Source organism: Apodemus sylvaticus, chromosome 1 (genome assembly GCF_947179515.1).
Source record: "Apodemus sylvaticus chromosome 1, mApoSyl1.1, whole genome shotgun sequence".
Classification (NCBI taxonomy): domain Eukaryota; kingdom Metazoa; phylum Chordata; class Mammalia; order Rodentia; family Muridae; genus Apodemus; species Apodemus sylvaticus.
The window spans coordinates 100,520,672-100,534,039 of NC_067472.1; the positions used below are offsets into that span (position 1 = coordinate 100,520,672).

General features: G+C 50.2%; 3 protein-coding genes across 3 annotated transcripts; 2 read left to right on the forward strand and 1 right to left on the reverse strand.

Moving 5' to 3' along the window:
* Positions 1 to 1,281, forward strand: Taf10 (TATA-box binding protein associated factor 10). The gene is made up of 5 exons (XM_052155416.1): positions 1 to 271; positions 369 to 523; positions 694 to 758; positions 843 to 957; positions 1,115 to 1,281. The coding sequence occupies exons 1-5, from the start codon at positions 40 to 42 to the stop codon at positions 1,202 to 1,204; spliced, it is 657 nt and encodes a 218-aa protein (XP_052011376.1). The 5' UTR covers positions 1 to 39; the 3' UTR covers positions 1,205 to 1,281.
* Ilk (integrin linked kinase) lies at positions 1,253 to 7,304 on the reverse strand. Its single transcript, XM_052155395.1, has 13 exons — positions 7,225 to 7,304; positions 6,723 to 6,859; positions 3,729 to 3,894; positions 3,468 to 3,563; positions 3,215 to 3,311; positions 3,046 to 3,129; positions 2,868 to 2,953; positions 2,676 to 2,785; positions 2,452 to 2,579; positions 2,251 to 2,372; positions 2,063 to 2,162; positions 1,830 to 1,960; positions 1,253 to 1,664 (listed from the first exon to the last, which is right to left on the reverse strand). The coding sequence occupies exons 2-13, from the start codon at positions 6,809 to 6,811 to the stop codon at positions 1,515 to 1,517; spliced, it is 1,359 nt and encodes a 452-aa protein (XP_052011355.1). The 5' UTR covers positions 6,812 to 6,859; positions 7,225 to 7,304; the 3' UTR covers positions 1,253 to 1,514.
* An 82-nt stretch (positions 7,305 to 7,386) lies between these two features.
* Rrp8 (ribosomal RNA processing 8) lies at positions 7,387 to 11,475 on the forward strand. Its single transcript, XM_052155406.1, has 7 exons — positions 7,387 to 7,629; positions 8,882 to 9,233; positions 9,480 to 9,924; positions 10,033 to 10,162; positions 10,280 to 10,386; positions 10,466 to 10,562; positions 10,772 to 11,475. Exons 1-7 carry the CDS (start codon positions 7,531 to 7,533, stop codon positions 10,889 to 10,891), a joined length of 1,350 nt encoding a protein of 449 aa, XP_052011366.1. The 5' UTR covers positions 7,387 to 7,530; the 3' UTR covers positions 10,892 to 11,475.
* The last annotated feature ends 1,893 nt before the right edge of the window (positions 11,476 to 13,368 follow it).

Here is a 13,368-nt window from a genome sequence, read left to right on the forward strand (position 1 = left end):
GCGGAAGCAACTCTGTTCGCCGCCTTTCCCACCGGCCCCATGAGCTGCAGCGGCTCCGGCGCGGACCCCGAGGCGGCGTCAGCCTGTGCCGCCTCGGTCGCGGGTCCGGCGCCCCCGGTATCGGCTCCCGCTGCGCTGCCCACCAGCACGGCCGCGGAGAGCAAAGCCAGCCCCGCGGGGACAGCGGGGGCCCCCGGGGCTGGAGTCGCCACTGCGGGCACGGGCCCCGTGGCGGCACGGGCAGGGGAGCCGGCCGAGCGGCGCGGGCCAGGTGAGCGCCGGGCCGGGTGAGGGAGGAGGGAATCTCAGACGAGGTGCCGCGGCAGGGAAACCCTGCGCCTCTCACCGGTGTGTTGATTCTCTTTCAGCTTCGGTGGCGGCGGGCGGCGCGGCTCCCCCCGAGGGAGCAATGTCTAACGGGGTTTATGCTCTACCGAGCGCGGCCAACGGAGAAGTGAAGCCCGTAGTGTCCAGCACACCTCTAGTAGACTTCTTGATGCAGTTGGAGGATTACACACCTACGGTGGGCTTCCCGCCTGAACACGGCAACCCGGGTCGCTGTCATGCCTCTCAACCCACACCTTCGGGCTTTCAAGCCTCCTCTACTACGAAGTTATCTCTTTATTCCTCCTTCCCACCCAGAGTATCTGTAGGCAGAGCTAATATTGACGGCTAATTAATTTGATTTTTCAGATTCCGGATGCAGTGACTGGTTACTATCTGAACCGTGCTGGCTTTGAAGCTTCAGACCCACGCATGTGAGTAAACTCAGAGGTTAGACTGTTGAGTGCTGTGTGGAGTTTGTTAAATAATCTCATTACCACCACCCCCTTCCTCTCTAGAATTCGGCTCATCTCACTAGCTGCCCAGAAATTCATCTCAGATATTGCCAACGATGCCCTACAGCACTGCAAAATGAAGGGCACAGCCTCTGGCAGCTCCCGGAGCAAGAGCAAGGTTTGAGAGGCTCACCTTCCACCGCAGTACAGGCCTGATATCCTGAAGGCCCTTTGGGGAAGCAGTATTGGGGGAGGTATTGGGCTTGCTCAGGGTCACCCACAAAGGACTGGAATCTGGGCTAGCTGTGTCAGCTGGTCTTCCCTCTTTCCCCCAGGATCGCAAGTACACCCTAACCATGGAGGACTTGACCCCGGCCCTCAGCGAGTATGGCATCAATGTGAAGAAGCCACACTACTTCACCTGAGCCACCCAACCCAGATGTATCTGTCTTTCCTTCTGTCCCCACAGGAGCCTGTTTTCATAATAAACTTTATTGTGACAGGCGGGGCTGATCCCTCCCATGTTGGGAGACATCGTGTGGCAAGTGACAAAGCTCTGAGCCCAGCCCCTTTTGGGGCTCCAGTGGTAGGGATGGGAGCAGGGAACAAGCCCCTCAACGGGGTAGTACCATGATTAGAGACAGGGGAGGCAACCAGAGGCCCTAAGCTTTGGGGAAGTGCACTCCCCCAGCCATGTTTTGACACTTCTGGAGTTTGGACAAGGACCTTCAAGTCCTACTTGTCCTGCATCTTCTCCAAGATAGGCACAATCATGTCAAACTTGGGTCGCTTTGCAGGGTCTTCATTCATGCAAATCTTCATGAGCTTACACACGTGGGGGGAAATCCCTGGTGGGATGGTAGGCCGAAGGCCTTCCAGTGCCACCTGCAAATTATAAGGAATGAGGTGAGCTTCAGAATTTGAGTTTATCATATGGGCAAAAGCCTTTGACCCTTGAATGGTGAGATTACTGTTTGTATAAACTGTAGGAAGAACTTACCACAGTGATCATCAGTGCCCCTATACAAGTATCTGCAGTTCTGTGCTCACCTTCATTCCAATCTCCATGTTAGAGAGGTCAGCAAAAGGCACTTCTCGTGTCACTAGTTCCCACAGAAGCACTGCAAAACTCCACATATCTGCTGAGCGTCTGTTTGTGTCTTCGGGCTTCTTCTGCAGGGCTAGAAGGAATAAGGCTTACTACCGCAGAGGCTCACAGACAGCTAGTCTGTGCCTCTTACTGAGCTGCTGCCTCTCATTTCCCATATGATGCCTTTACCTACCTTCAGGGGCCACCCAGGCAGGTGCATACATGCGCCCAGGGCACTGGAAAGAAAACTTAACGTCAGCCATGCTGATTCGGGCAGTCATGTCTTCATCAATCTGAGGAAGAGAAGTTAAGTTCAAAAAAGTGGGTCCTATTCTAGGCCAGCAAAGGGCGTTGGGGATCAGAAGTGAACTGTGGTCTCACCATTACACTGCGGCTATTGAGTGCATGCCGAGGTATGAGAGGCTCTAGTGTGTGAAGAAAAGCCATGCCTCTTGCCATGTCCAAAGCAAACTTCACAGCTTGGCTCTGGTCCACAACGAAATCTAACAGGAAGCAAGAATTATTAGGTTAGAGTCTCCTGCCTCTATTGTAGTCCCTCCCCAACAGGACCAGTGTCCTTACTGGTGCCTTCATGTAGAACATTGTAGAGAGATCCATATGGCATCCAGTGTGTGATGAGGGTTGGGTGAGGAGCTGGGGGGGCCTGGCAAGCACCTAGCACTGGAAGCACGTTTGGATGTGAGAAAATCCTAGGAGAGGAATAGAGTGGTGAGACCCAACAGAATTTCACTTTTCAGTGCTATGGAGGTGCCTTGGAAACAACAGCTTTCAATTTCGGTGTCTACCTGAGCCGGGGACATTCCTCATTGAAGTCCCTGCTTTTCCTTGTACTCCAGTCTCGAACCTTCAGCACCTTGACAACAATATCATTGCCCTGCCAGCGGCCTTTCCATAGCTGAAGGACAGAGGTTAGGAAGCATTAGGGATAAAGAGTGGGCAGTTTATGGGTGTTAGGAAGGGAAAAACAAAAGCATCACCTCTCCAGAATGATTCTCGTTGAGCTTTGCCAGAAAGTTGAGCTGTTTGAAGTCAATGCCAGAGTGTTTGTTCAGGGTCCCATTTCCTGAGAATATGGAATACCAGCTTTACCTTAACATGACCCCAATAGCCCAAGAATCTTGTGTTGCAGCCCCTCCCCCCACAGTAGTGACTCACGGGGCCGTGTGCGAGTGGTCCCCTTCCAAAATGTGTCCTTGTATGGAATACGGTTGAGATTCTGGCCCATCTTCTCTGCCCGTTCTAGAGGAGAATGGTCTTAGCCTTAATAGTGCTATGAAGGAGATGCAAGGAGGGACAAGAGACAGGCTAAGGGTCGACAACGAACCTCGGAGAAGCTCTCTAAGGGGTGCCTTGGCTTTGTCCACAGGCATCTCTCCATACTTGTTACAGATGCTCACAAGAGCCCCGTTAGCCACCAGGTCCTGAAAATTGTTTAGGGGGCCAGTCACAAACAAGCATGAACACACAGATACAGCACAGTTATGTAAATGTCCCACAGTAGGACTGACAGAAAGGATTGATGGTTCCATGCTCAGTTTGCTTCCCACTCATCATAGGACTTGGGTTTGAGTACTTACCTCTGCCACCTGGTCTTGGCCCCAGAAGCATGCATAGTGAAGGGGCACATTGCCGTGCTCATTCACTGCATTGATGTCAGCCTTGTATTGTAACAGCTGCACCCCATGGCCAAGAAAAGAAAAAGGCAGTCAGTCAGTCCCTGTGAGATACTTGTGTCCAGGCACGAAGAAGGAAGAATAGCACACATTCTTCACATGACAGTGCCTGTAACTGGCTTCATAGTGTGTATGTGATGTGGGTGGTGAAGGGATTGCATGTACCTTCTGTACAATGTCACGGTGTCCATGACTAGCTGCCAGGTGCAGGGGGGTATCATCCCCACGATTCATCACATTGATCCGTGCTCCCCGCATGATGAGCATTTCAACCACCGCAGAGCGGCCTTCTCGGCAGGCCCAGTGCAAGGGGGAGAAGCCATGATCATCCCTTTGAGAAAATGGCATAGATACTAAGCTGGAGTTGGGAAGGACAAAAGCTTTGATTCATGGGGGAAAGAGATTCTATAGTCACTGAGAAGGCTTGTCTCTTCGGGATTTAGCTCTTACTCAAATGTTGGCAATTCCTAAAGTTTGTCCAGATTTTCCCTTGAGCTTCACAATCAATCACCTGGATGTCCCAACAACTGTTTATCACGTTAACCACAACTCCTTCCCTAGCAGTTCTACTTCATTAGGGGATAGTACTCTTCCTGGGGTCCTCTGGCTTCCCTGCCTCCTTGTCTTCCTATTTGACAGTGCTGGGAACCATACCCAGGACCTCGTATCTTGACACATGCTATACCACTAGGCTTTATCGCCGGCTCATACATCTTTAGTAACACTTATAATTCTTCGTGCTGCTGTTTGTGTATCTCCTTACAGTAGAGTTACACTGACTGGATTGTAAGATCTGTTAATGTGAGTTGTCTTGCCTGTTGGATCATACATGCTTGAGGACGGGGTGAAAGCTGATGTTCTATGCAGGTTAACAGGGGAGAAGACAGGCTATAACTTAGCAGAGGAAAAGTTTTTGGCTCTGTTATTTAACATCTAAAAATGGAATGAAATTAAAATGTTTTGGAGGGGCACAATGACAAACATGCTTTTGATTACTGATGAGGCAGATAACCACACAAACCAGGATGTTCCTACTGACCAACCCAAAATTCAGAGAAAAATGTAAATGAAGCTTTTGAATAAAAACTATATCTGATTTGTATTTTTATCCCCTAAGGACATACATTTTATAAAGAGAAGTGTACAAACAAAACAACTGGATGGGCTGGGTCAAACTGACAGCCTGGAGCCATAAAAGGAAATTCCCTCCAGCCCGGGGATGTAGATCTGAGGGGCGGAACAGGGGGCGGTCTGTGGTCTAGTACAGCAGCCGCCAGATGCTTTAGTGCTGTGGTCACTTCCTGTGAGGGGACTGGAGGAGGGGCCTTGAGCTGATCCTGGCTTGGCCACCAAGAATCCCCCAACAGCTGAAGGAGGTATGTAGCTTTAAATAATTGTCCCTCTAGTTTGCCCTTATCTGTTAATACAAACTCAGCAAAAGCTCTCCCAGGATGTAAGTGTAGCCCTTGCTACAGAACAACTTCAGAAGTCTGTGGCCGCAGAGGAAGCACAGGCTTGAGGACAAATGTGAACGCTTTGTCCACTGTCACCTCAGTGTCTGGATTTCTATCTCAAGAAAGCCTTCAGGGAGTTAATCATCTCCAGCACCACTCTCGGTCCCCTCTAGCCACCATAGCTTTCTGGTTTCCCTAATGACACCCTTCACCTTTTGACAGCAAGGAGTCTTCCAAGATGCCACTCCCACTGGACAACAGCCTAAACTTCTGTTTTCTTACCAACAAAACAGGACAGCTTAGTGCTTACCAGAGCATACAAGTTATATGAAAAAAAACAAACTTTGAATATAACAGAGAAATAACATACAGCCTAATGGAAGCTGGTGAGACCTCGCCTGGGATTACAGATGATCCTTTCCAACCTAAAAGAACACTCTCACGGTCAGATACAGTGTAAAAAATTGAAATTCCAGCACTCAGGAGGCTGAGGCAGTAGAATGGAGAGCCATTCTGAACTACATGACACCCTGTCTCCAAAAAAGCCAAACTACCTACTAAACTCTCCCAACACTGCATTTCTTGCATATCAGCCAACATTTTAAAAAGTGTTCACATTATCTGTTTCCTCACCTCCCAGTCACTTTTCTCCCTAACAGAAGCCTGCCATCTCTAGGATGTAGGTTATGTCTGATTCAAAGACTCTAGCACTGACCACAAGTGGAGCTCCTTATTTGAAGGAACCCTGTGTAATTCAGTTTCCTGTTACTTTTCTGCAATAGCGTTCAAAAGACTGAATGCATCCTAAATGTAAGTTAAATGAAGACTTTTAAAATGCTCACTCTTGGTCGTTAGCTTCTCAGTACCCTACAATTAACCACTCTTCTTGCATTAAAACATTCATTCTCTAATCTTAATCCATTTCTTATTTCTCCTTCAGATGGTTGTTCCCTGTCAGTCAGTCAGGTTTCTCAACCTCTTCCTTCATTTTCTACTCTTCTAAGGTACTATTTTTCACACTACAGAATATTCAGGTACCATTTAAATGCTAATGTGTGGTATCTGGTCTCCCAACCAGATCTCTCTGAACTTCACATCTGCATGACCAACAACCTGCCAAATCACTGTAGTGTCACCAAAACTAGTCAGTCCATAATGGTACACCGGCACTGCCAATTACCCAAACTTCCTGAACCCCAGGACAACCCCCTTCACTTCCCATACCAACTCCATTAGCCAGCCAGGCTCACCCCTAACCCTGCCTCAATTCTTGTATGCAAAACATCACTTTAAGGTAACTGCATTCAGGGTGACACCTGACAAATGGGTAGTCTTCACACACAGCTTCAGAACTTCAGATCTCTAAAGTCCTTTTCCACCTCCACCCAACGCTCTACAGTGCAGAACGCTCATCTTCCACATGTAATTCCTGACAATTTTCTGGCACTCTGGTCTGTCTTTGACAGGAGTTCATAGAGGCTGCAAAGTTCCTGGGCACCCAATTGTGAAACTTAGTTTAAAAAAAAAACAAAACAAAAAACCTAAGACAGCTTCCTCTGTGTAGATCCTCCTCCCTCAACAGTGTTTGCTTACTACTACTCCTCACACTGGATAGCAAAGTCGCTGCCCCCACCCGACATGAGCACCCCAAGTAGTGGAGAGCGGACTTCTAGCCGTCCTCTCACTCGCCAACGCTTCAGCTCACCCCTGATTGAGGTCGTTCTCTGTGTTGTCCAGCCACAAGCGCACTGCCACCGCGTTGCCCTCCCGGCACTGAGTGAAAATGTCGTCCATAGCAGCGTCCCGGCACAGAGACCCCGGGACCGCGGAAGCCTCGGGGGACTGCGGGAGAACGGACAGGGGAATGACTATCTCTGCTCCCTCAGGGCAGAGGTGTCAGTGCTGGGAAGGGGAGCGTCGCGAGAGGGACAGTGGTTGTCTGTGAAGGGCTCTGGGCAGCGGACGACCCCTGGGCTCGAGGATCTGGAAGTGTAGGGAAGACTTTGCTAGTTTCCTGAGTTGGCGTCCGCTGGCTCGAGCCCCGGCCCTCGAGCACGACTTGGGGGGAGGGGAGGGGCCCAAGCTGCAAACACCCGGGGGAAGGGATAGGTCCTTGCTGGGCGGCCCCGGCTTAGAACTGCGCAGAGATAGCAGACATGGGTTTGCAAGACCAGCGTGGGGCAGGGCACGAAGCTACCCGCACTCACCGGGACTCGGGCTGCAGGCGCCTTCTCCGGGGAACTCCCGTCCGGCCGCGCCCGCCGCCCGGCCCCGCCCCGGCCCTCTCCGGCCAGCGCGGGCCGCGGTCCCTCCCTTCCGACCTCCTACTGCCTCTCTAGCTCACCAGAGGCTACACTCGATGGTGCTCAGCTCCGCGCCGGCCGCTCTAGCTACTACAGAATTTCACTCGGTGGCTTCCGGCCCGGGTTGGTCTGACTCCAGCCGTAAGATTCCCCGACGCGCGCTGCACGTGGGCCAGAGCGTGGGCTCCTCGGGCCCTAAGGGCCACCGGTATGTTCGAAGAGCCTGAATGGGTAGAGGCTGCCCCAGCCTTCGTGGGCCTAGGACCCGCGACAGCACAGGTTGGGCCGGCGACTGCCCCGCCAGTCAAGGTGAGCGCCCCTGCACTGGGCTGTTTTAAGGAGGGGAAGACGACCCTCCTGGAGTCGTGTTGGGTAGAGGGAGAGCCTGAAATGCTATCGTGAATCGGGTTGATGAGGGAGTTAGTCATGATCTGAAGATGTGGTTAGTCCAAATAGGAATGCGGGATTCGGAGCGTGGAGCGCAGAGCTTGAAAAGCTAAATAAGTTTTTTGTACACTAAGGGTAGAAATCAGTGGAGTTGTTTTAGCAGTGGAGTGGTTTCTCGTTTTCTCTCACCTCGCATCACTTTATATACTGGGGAGCGGTTCCAGGGCTTCAGCCTGGTAGACAGGCATGCACTTATTTATTTGTTTGTTTATTATTTATTTATTTGGTTTTTCGAGACAGGGATTCTCTGTGTAGCCCTGGCTGACCTGGAACTCACTCTGTAGACCAGGCTAGCCTCGAACTCAGAAATCCACCTGCCTCTGCCTCCCGAGTGCTGGGATTAAAGGCGTGCGCCACCACCGCCCGGCTAGACAAGCATTTATTACTGAGCTGAATCCGTAGCCTCGAAAGAGTTTTCAGTTGCAGTGTAGAAAGGAAGTATATTAGACAGAGCCTCAGCGGTGACAGGGAAGGTTATCAGAATCGCTATTCAAAGGAGGCTCAGGGAACTCAGAACCTCCAAGATAAGGGTCTGGCTGAGAACCAGCAGCAGGACTTGAACCCCAAACCAGCTTCACAGAAAACAGGCCTTTTCCTTTGAGTCTTATCAGATGTGAGGATTTCTGCATCCCCTTAGGATGTTCCTGACCTTCAGTCAGCCCAGGGTGTTCTATTCATTTGTGTAGCCCATTTCTGCGTGTCTGAGCAGCTTCTTCCTAACAGGCTCTTCTCTGTACTGCAGTTAGGAACATCTTTAATAGACATGTGTGACACTGTCCTTGTTTCAAACAAACCTCTGCTGCTCCTAGAATGCTATTATCAGTGGGAGGCAAAGATGGCTACCGTCTTGCCTCGGTCATGTTGTTTGTGTGCTAAGCACATTCCTCTTAGGAAATCGATGGTCTGTCTTTTACACATTTAGAAAAGAAGGATGGGAACACTTTCTGCCCTCTAGCTTCCTAGAGGTTGTGAATGCAGCCTGAAGGTTCAGAACTTGACTGACTTCTCAACAAACTTTGGATGGGAAGAACCCCCAGTAGCTGAAGCCCATCTCTCCTTTCTTAGTCTCCAGGCCTCATCCATTCTCACACACTCTTCCCTTGTTTGCCTCCAGGGCCGCAAGCGCCGCCATCTCTTGGCCACATTAAGGACTCTGGAAGCAGCATCTCTCTCCCACCAATCCCCTAGCCTACCTGGAAGTGACTCTGAGGAGGAGGAGGAGGAGGAGGTAGGAAGGAAGAAGAGACACCGCCAAAGGCCCTCAGTTGCCAGCATCTCAAAGGAAGTAGGGAAGAAAAGAAAAGCGAACTTTCAAAAACAGCCGCCATCTGTCAGTGACACTGAGGGGAAAGAAGTAGGAAGAAAATGCCACAGACAAGCTCCTCCTCTTGGTGGGATCTCTGCTGGAGAAGAAAAAGGAAAGAGGAAATGCCTAACCCAGCTCCGGGACAGTGTTGACCAAGCAGGTATCAGTATATGTAACTGTGTGTGTGGGGGGGGGGGGGGTGAGCTATGGGCTGACTGCATAGATGACAAAGGTCTTTCTCTTGCATACACACACATACCATGGGCTGGATGATAAGAGGCACTTTTATTCAGGCTACAGACTCACAGCCTCTGTCTTAAGGACAAGGGAGTAGCCAGGATGACTCGCCATGCCTCTGAATTTAGGGGATCAAGCCTCAAATGCCTTCTCATCTCCCTCTCTGCAGTTCACAATTCCAGGATGAGCACTGCTACATCTGACCCACCCAAGCCAAGCCCTGAGTCTACATCACCTAACTCCTCACACACCCTGAGCCGCAAGCAGTGGCGGAACCGGCAGAAAAATAAGCGGAGACACAAGAACAAATTTCGGCCACTCCAGACACCAGACCAGGTTCCTCCCAAGGTTTCCATAGAGGAGACTGAGGTGCCTCCCGCCTCAGAGTCAGAGACTAGAGCTGGAGCCCTGCGAGCACGCATGACACAACGCCTGGATGGGGCCCGATTCCGCTACCTTAACCAGCAGTTGTACTCAGGGCCCAGCAGTGCTGCCCAGCGCCTCTTCCAGGAAGACCCTGAGGCATTTCTCCTTTATCACCGAGGCTTTCAGAGACAAGTAAAGAAGTGGCCACTGCACCCGGTGGACCGTATTGCCAAAGATCTCCGCCAGAAGTAATGGGAGCGCCCCCCCCCCCCCCCATGGACTGTGAGAGGGGTGGGGTTGGTGATCTAGACTTTGACCAGACCAGTAAGTGACCGGATGCTCCCTTCTGCTCCTAGGCCTGCATCCTTAGTGGTAGCTGACTTTGGCTGTGGAGATTGCCGCCTAGCTTCAAGTGTCCGGAACCCGGTGCACTGTTTTGATTTGGCTTCTCTGGACCCCAGGGTCACGGTATGCGACATGGCCCAGGTAAGCCCCTCTGTGTGTCTGGCCTAACCCTTCTTCCTGGTCGTCCCATCTCATTGTCCTGTTGGTGCTGACTTTCCTCTTCCGACACTGTGTGCTGTGAACATTCCTCCTCATCAGGTGCCTCTGGAGGATGAATCTGTGGATGTGGCTGTGTTTTGCCTTTCACTAATGGGAACTAACATCAGGGACTTCCTTGAAGAGGCAAATCGAGTGCTAAAGCCAGGGTGAGTCCCTAGAACACAGATGATTTTCATGTGCATACGTGTGTCTACACCTTTACACATGACTTCCTCCTTTTCCCAGGGGTCTTCTCAAAGTAGCTGAAGTCAGCAGCCGCTTTGAGGATATTCGGACCTTTTTGGGGGCTGTGTGCAAACTCGGCTTTAAGGTTATCTACAAGGTGAGGAGGTCCCCAAGAGGTCTGCCCTTGTTCTTAAGCTTTTTTGGACAACGGTGTTCAGGAAGGAGGCTGTAAACACAGAGATTGGCATTTTGCTTTTTCAAGACAAAGCTCTGGGAGGAACTGTGAGACCCTCTCTGAGCAGGGGAAACACTGAGACATGTGGTTGGAGTGAAAATTTGTAGCTCATGGGTATTCTCTGCTCCTAGGACCTGACCAACAGCCACTTCTTCTTGTTTGACTTTGAAAAGACTGGACCTCCTCGAGTAGGACCCAAAGCCCAACTCTCAGGCCTTAAACTTCAACCCTGTCTCTACAAGCGCAGGTGACCAGTGGACACCCATTGAAAGGGGTCTCAGAACTCTGAAGATTGTATCCACGCAGGCTACGAGCCAGGACCTGATACCACCCTCCTTCTGTACCAAGACCGCTGTGGTAAAGCCTCCAGCTTGGCTCTACTCTAATGGAGCTCTCCTGGGTACAGAAAACACGAAATTACTTGGGCAGGCTCAAGAATGAGGTGTCTGTTATGAGGGCATGGATGTTTTGGGTATTGTGGGTCTCTTCAGGTATCATGGAAACTAATCAGCTGAGAACTGATGGATCTCTGGGTTTGGTTTCTCTTCATCTCTCAGAAGGCTCCGCTGTGTTGCCTTCTGATCTGTATTGTCCCTCTGCTCATCCGTAGTTTCTTCTCCTTCAGCTTCAAGACTGCAGACGGGCAGTCTTGCCTATGGCAGGTCCCAATGCTAGTTTGCCACTTGGGCTGGGAGTTATTTAATTTCTTTTGTTTCTTGGGTCTGGGAATCATTTCATTTTTTTTTTTTGTGGTTGTTGTTGTTGTTGTTGTTGTTGTTTTGAGAGAATATCTCACACTAGTCCAGGCTGACCTCAAACAAAGCAAATGACAATCCTCTTGCCTCAGTCTCCTGATTATTGGGATCATAGGCATAAGCATTTACTTTCTGAATATTCTGTTTCTCATTTGAAAAAATGTAAACTTCTCGTATTCCAGTATGTTGTCTGGGCTCACTGAGGAAAGTCCAGAGCTGGGAGTAGTAAGAGGTGCTGGAGAAACCTGCTGTGGCGCTGTGTGCCGCTGATCTTACTGTTCTTTAAAGATCACCCCACAGGCCTAGAGGCGGAAGAGTAAGTGTGACGAGGAGGCTTGGCGAGTCTGATAAAGGCCGGTACACAGGCTTATTTGCTGTGTAGAGACTTGGCGCGTTTGCAGCTTTCCGTGGAAGGGGGTAATAAAGGAGCTGGTGCTCTGTTCAGAATCTTTGCGTGTGCTAGTGCTGCTGAACATGCATTTCACTACCAAAGTTTAGTCATCTTTACAAATAGCTTAGCAGATTCATAAGCCCCTCCCTATAAGCATCCATATGCCCAACATACGGTCTGCAAACTTTTTTAGCATACAACTACTGTGTCGTGAGTGGTTTGTATGTTTCACTGCGAGCGTCTCAAGCCGTCTTTAGTTTTCTGTTTCTAGAGTTTGTTGGTTTTTGACTTGTGTATGTGTGGCGAGGGGCGTAAAGGAGTAACAATTAACTAAAACCAATAGAATAGGAGCGTTGCAGAAGCTAGGGCCGGCTTATACTAAGGGTGCCGTGAGCTAGTGCTGGAAAAGGGGTCCCAGCAGGAGAGCCTTGAGACAGACTTGGTGGGATAGAGACGGGGTTTGAGAGAAAAGACGCTGCAGTAAACCGGTCATGCTGGGGTGGCCGCTCTGAATGTTGAACTTGGGGTCTGAGGAGATAACTCAGTGGCTAAGAGTTCTGCTATACAAGAATGAAGACCTGCGTTCAGAGCCTTGGTACTCATATAAAAGTCCATCTATAACTCCAACACTGAGGAGGGTTGGAATAGTGACAGACAGAGACAGAATACTGGGCTTGTAGGCCAGCCAACTTTCCTAAACAGTGGTGAGTCCCAGATCCAGTAAGAACCTGTCTCCGAATAATAAGGTAGAATGCTAGAGCATGTCCTCCTCCTCTGGCTTCTGCACCTACCCATGCATGTGCATATACACACGATGTATGCATCTCACAGCATAGCGGCTGAAAGGACAAGACAGTCAGCACTGTGTGGTCAGTACAGGTTGAAGGAGGGAGAAGAGTGTTAAGGGTAAGTGGTAATGGGAGGGGTTAACTGGAAGACAGTGTCTCTCAACCTTTAGGGGACTAGAGGCACATTAAAATGCTGCATTCCAAGCCCTGCATTTTCTGGTTTTCTAGATGTGAGTAGGGTCCTAGGAATTTTTTCCTGATAAAAAATTCTTTGGGTTTTTTTAGGGAACAAAACTTTATTCATTGGGAGTAAAAGTGGGGAGAGGATTGGGATTTTGAAGAGAGGAAAGTGAAGTTCACTTTGAGGATGAGAGAGAGGGAATGAAAGCTGGGTGTGGGGGGCACACCTAATCTCAACACTCAGGAGGCAGAGGCAGGGGGAGCTTTGTGAGCTTGAGGTCAGCCTGGACTACATAGTCCAGACCAACCAAGGAGTACATATTAGACCCTGAGCTAAGGAAATGCCGTACAAGTGCTGGCCTTGTTAATAGCACATAGGAGGATAGTGTGTAGTTCAGTGTTGTGTCAGAAGCTTGTTACTTCTCTTACTACTGGTCTATTAGAACCTAGGCTCTGTAGGAAAGGGGAGAGAGTCAGGTTTCTTACTACAGTTCTAACTAAGGTCTACTGGGACCTTAGTTAGAAGCATGAGACATTTATTCATACTCTGCCCTGGAAAAATACAGGGCAGGAAAACTGGCTGTTTGGACGGTATGGCAGTGGAGTGCTGCTGC

Excerpts from the sequence above, each read along its gene's own strand:
- Taf10 (XM_052155416.1), top strand. The coding sequence starts at position 40 with ATGAGCTGCAGCGGCTCCGGCGCGGACCCCGAGGCGGCGTCAGCCTGT. Across the intron at positions 524-693 it reads TGGAGGATTACACACCTACG|ATTCCGGATGCAGTGACTGG; the intron begins GTGGGCTTCCCG and ends TTGATTTTTCAG. Across the intron at positions 958-1,114 it reads GCTCCCGGAGCAAGAGCAAG|GATCGCAAGTACACCCTAAC; the intron begins GTTTGAGAGGCT and ends TCTTTCCCCCAG.
- Ilk (XM_052155395.1), bottom strand. The coding sequence starts at position 6,811 with ATGGACGACATTTTCACTCAGTGCCGGGAGGGCAACGCGGTGGCAGTG. Across the intron at positions 3,564-3,728 it reads ACCGTGACATTGTACAGAAG|CTGTTACAATACAAGGCTGA; the intron begins GTACATGCAATC and ends CATGGGGTGCAG. Across the intron at positions 1,665-1,829 it reads ACATGGAGATTGGAATGAAG|GTGGCACTGGAAGGCCTTCG; the intron begins GTGAGCACAGAA and ends TATAATTTGCAG.
- Rrp8 (XM_052155406.1), top strand. The coding sequence starts at position 7,531 with ATGTTCGAAGAGCCTGAATGGGTAGAGGCTGCCCCAGCCTTCGTGGGC. Across the intron at positions 9,234-9,479 it reads GGACAGTGTTGACCAAGCAG|TTCACAATTCCAGGATGAGC; the intron begins GTATCAGTATAT and ends CCCTCTCTGCAG. Across the intron at positions 10,163-10,279 it reads CGGTATGCGACATGGCCCAG|GTGCCTCTGGAGGATGAATC; the intron begins GTAAGCCCCTCT and ends CCTCCTCATCAG.